General features: G+C 43.1%; 1 protein-coding gene across 1 annotated transcript in view; it reads right to left on the bottom strand.

The window, feature by feature from the left end:
• Positions 1-560: 560 nt before the first annotated feature.
• Positions 561-3,695, bottom strand: part of minar1 (membrane integral NOTCH2 associated receptor 1) — a 104,272-nt gene continuing 101,137 nt past the window's right edge. Inside the window, exon 5 of the mRNA XM_046348857.1 lies at positions 561-659. Within this exon, the coding sequence (XP_046204813.1) occupies positions 561-659 (99 nt within the window). The remainder of the gene's footprint in view (positions 660-3,695) is intronic.

Raw genomic sequence — 3,695 nt, 5'->3', positions numbered from 1 at the left:
ATATTCTGGAACATCGTACACCAATACAATATAAATGTAAATGTAAAAGATATACCGTAGGCATTGTGTACCGTCTGTCTTTCTTCATAAATACACAAATGTCAATAAGTAAATATAGGCAACAATAAATAGAAAGGATCAAACTTGCAACATTCCCCTCTGAACAAAGTCATTTTGAATGTGTACTGACGATTTCCTAATACCAATGCCCATCCCGTGGCATAACAACTAAATCATGTAGAAAACACTTGATTCCAATACCACGAACATAGGTCAGATTCACATTAAACAATACATGTACCTCACTCTTCAAACGTCCACATAGCCAATCAGAGGGCTGCTCCTGTAATTGGACTGATACCATATAGCTCACACGTATTCGGTCCTTTTACAATTAGCCAGAATAAACAGGTCCGGGGAAAGTGTGTGACTTGGAGCACTTCATGACTTCATAGTGCATATGGGCACAACGATGACCAGGATCACAGTGCAGGCGGCCGCAGCAATCAGCGCTCCAATCTTGCACACCTTGGCCCTCCGAAACTCCGCTTCCTTCCTCTTCAGCAGCGAATCGTAACCTGGCGTGTAGATATCAGGGTTTGGGGTGGAAAGGACTCCATCCAGTACTCCAGGTTATTGGGGTTCAATGACTCCTGCGTCTGAAAAGGAAAGAAGGGGTTTGGGGTGGTCAAGTCAAAAGGACATCTGGAGGTCAAGTCAAACAGTTTTGCCCACTGGGATGTGATTTTAGCAGGGATTTTGGGGGTGGAAAGGACATCTGGAGGTCAAGTCAAACAGTTTTGCCCACTGGGATGTGATTTTAGCAGGGTTTGGGGGTGGAAAGGACATCTGGAGGTCAAGTCAAACAGTTTTGCCCACTGGGATGTGATTTTAGCAGGGTTTGGGGGTGGAAAGGACATCTGGAGGTCAAGTCAAACAGTTTTGCCCACTGGGATGTGATTTTAGCAAGTTTGGGGTGGAAATGTACATCTGTGAGGTGGAGGTCAAGTCAAACAGTTTTGCCCACTGGGATGTGATTTTAGCAGGTTGGGGTCATTTACATTTTTTTCGCCAGTCAACTCAGAAAGTACAGAAACTGAATTTCAAATTCAAAAATGGAAAAAAAATCAATTTTCTTTTCAATGAATTCTTAATAAACTGAAAAGGAAAGGTATTTATGTCAAAAGAAAAAAATAAATCTAATTCACTGCCTGAACTGAGTAACTTCAATTCAAATTGAGCCCAACCCTGGATTTTAAATAGAAAGGCTACGTCCCAATTCTGCACTCTTCTTGCAAAGTGCACACTTGCACACTCCTAGTCATGGATTTAAAATGATTGGATTGTTGTAAACATTGGCCAGATGGAGCTTTCACCATTGGGAAATGCATTATGGAAAGTGTGCAAGTGCACACTTTGGGAAAGGGCTGGAGATTTGGGACTCAGGCAATGAGGAAGCAAGAGATTAAGAGAGAGATGGATTTAGTGGATCTGAAAGACAAAGAGGGAGAGAGATGGAGCAGTGAAAGAAGAAGACAGTTAACGAAGGAGAGAGCTACTCTGAGTCTGTCTAATGGCAGAATAAGTAGGGACAGCAGTATTCAAATGATTCATTCAAGTGTTATTGTGACACGCACAAATGTGGTTCTGCATGACGACTTCCTCACTGTACAGTATACTAGGGCCAACAGGACGGTGGGAGAGAGTTTATGTAGGTGAAACAGAGAGGTATTTCATGCATTGATTATTGAGGAGTTATTATTATTTCATTCTGGTTGAAACAGGACAACAGACAAACAGATTGAATTCCCTTCTTAACCCATGTCTCATATGGTTCGTGTGAGTATGCTATGGGGGACAAAAATGATTCTTCCAAGATTGGATTTCTAGCAATCATACATTGATATTTAAATTGACTCTCACATTTCAAAGAAAGATTGTAAGAGAGAGCGATGAGAAGAGAGGGAGAGAGAGAGAGAGAGAGAGAGAGAGAGAGAGAGAGAGAGAGAGAGAGAGAGAGAGAGAGGGATAAAACAAGAGAGAGATCCGAAGAGAGAGAGCGAGAGAGATCAGAAGAGAGAGAGCGAGAGAGAGAGAGAGAGATAAAACAAGAGAGAGAGAGAGAGAGAGAGAGAGAGAGAGAGAGAGAGAGAGAGAGAGAGAGAGAGAGAGAGAGAAAACAAGAGAGAGAGATCAGAAGAGAGAGAGAGAGAGAGAGAGAGAGAGAGAGAGAGAGAGAGAGAGAGAGAGAGAGAGAGAGAGAGAGAGAGAGAGAGAGAGAGAGAGAGAGAAAACAAGAGAGAGAGAGATCAGAAGAGAGAGAGAGACAGGAAGAGAGAGCGATAGAGAGAGATCAGAAGAGAGAGAGAGAGAGAGAGAGAGAGAGAGAGAGAGAGAGAGAGAGAGAGAGAGAGAGAGAGAGAGAGAGAGAGAGAGAGAGAGAGAGAGAGAGAAAACGGGATAAAACAGGAGAGAAAATAAGACAAACAGAGAGAATCAGCAGGAGCCAGTAACCTCATTTTCCACTGCTCTGCATGGACATGTCCTCTGTGGTTCTCCTCTCAGCATCCAAGATCCAGCAACAACCAGTGGGGTTCAGTATAGGTTGGCAGAATACCACCCATAGAGCTGTAGTCAAAAGTAGTGAACTATGAAGGGAACAGGGTGCCATTTGGGACGCATCCCGTTAATTGTTTTGGAAGAAACGCCCCTTGAAACTGATTTTGGGTCAGTTTTGCATATCCCCCATAATAGTTCAGGTTAGGATTCAGGGGGAGTAAAATGATCCTACATTTGTGCCTGAGTGAGATCCTGGGAGACTTCTGTCTCTGATACTACAGCCTTCTCATTTCTCCCATCTGCTTGTTTCTCTGACAACCCCCTCTTGGCTAGCCTCATCCCCCTTCAGTGTTATTGCCTATATGAACCCTGTGATAAACATTTGCTGTGGTTGGCGAGAATCAATGGCCGCCGACGGTAATCCGTGTCCTTGTGAATGTTTGTTTCCATCTGGCCCCCTGGGAGACATGCGAAGGAGAGGGGAAGCTGTAACATTCTGGACAACAGAGTTCCAATCTGGGATTGGTACATACACTTTTTACTTTGAAATCAATTACATAATAGATTATTTTAAGAATATAAATATGATACAGTCGGCGGCCATCGATTCTCGCCAACAACCACTCAAGTTGATCACAGGGTCCATTATTCCTTATGAGCTTATATCAACTGTCGTACCCCATCAGAACCCAAAATATGAACTTGTTGCCTTCCATTTGTTGTAAACAATGTTTTACATTTACATTTACACCCTTATACAGAGCCATTTACAGGAGTCATTATGCCATTATAGTATCTTGCTCAAGGGCACGTCGGCAGATTTCTCACCGGCTTACTGGACCAACACTGAAACGCCAGGCTACCTGCCACCCAATGTAAATGTAATCACTCTACAGCTTAAAAACAGGATTAGAACTATCACTTTCTTATGGTGGGGCGGCAGGGTAGCCTAGTGGTTAGAGTGTTGGACTAGTAACCGAAAGGTTGCAAGTTCGAATCCCCCGAGCTGTCGTTCTGCCCCTGAACAGGCAGTTAACCCACTGTTCCTAGGCCATCATTGAAAATAAGAATTTGTTCTTAACTGACTTGCCTAGTAAAATAAAGGTAAAATAAAAAATAAATAAAATGGTCAGTCC

This window comes from Oncorhynchus gorbuscha, linkage group LG05 (assembly GCF_021184085.1).
Source record: "Oncorhynchus gorbuscha isolate QuinsamMale2020 ecotype Even-year linkage group LG05, OgorEven_v1.0, whole genome shotgun sequence".
Classification (NCBI taxonomy): domain Eukaryota; kingdom Metazoa; phylum Chordata; class Actinopteri; order Salmoniformes; family Salmonidae; genus Oncorhynchus; species Oncorhynchus gorbuscha.
This window is presented reverse-complemented; position numbering and strand designations above follow the sequence as displayed.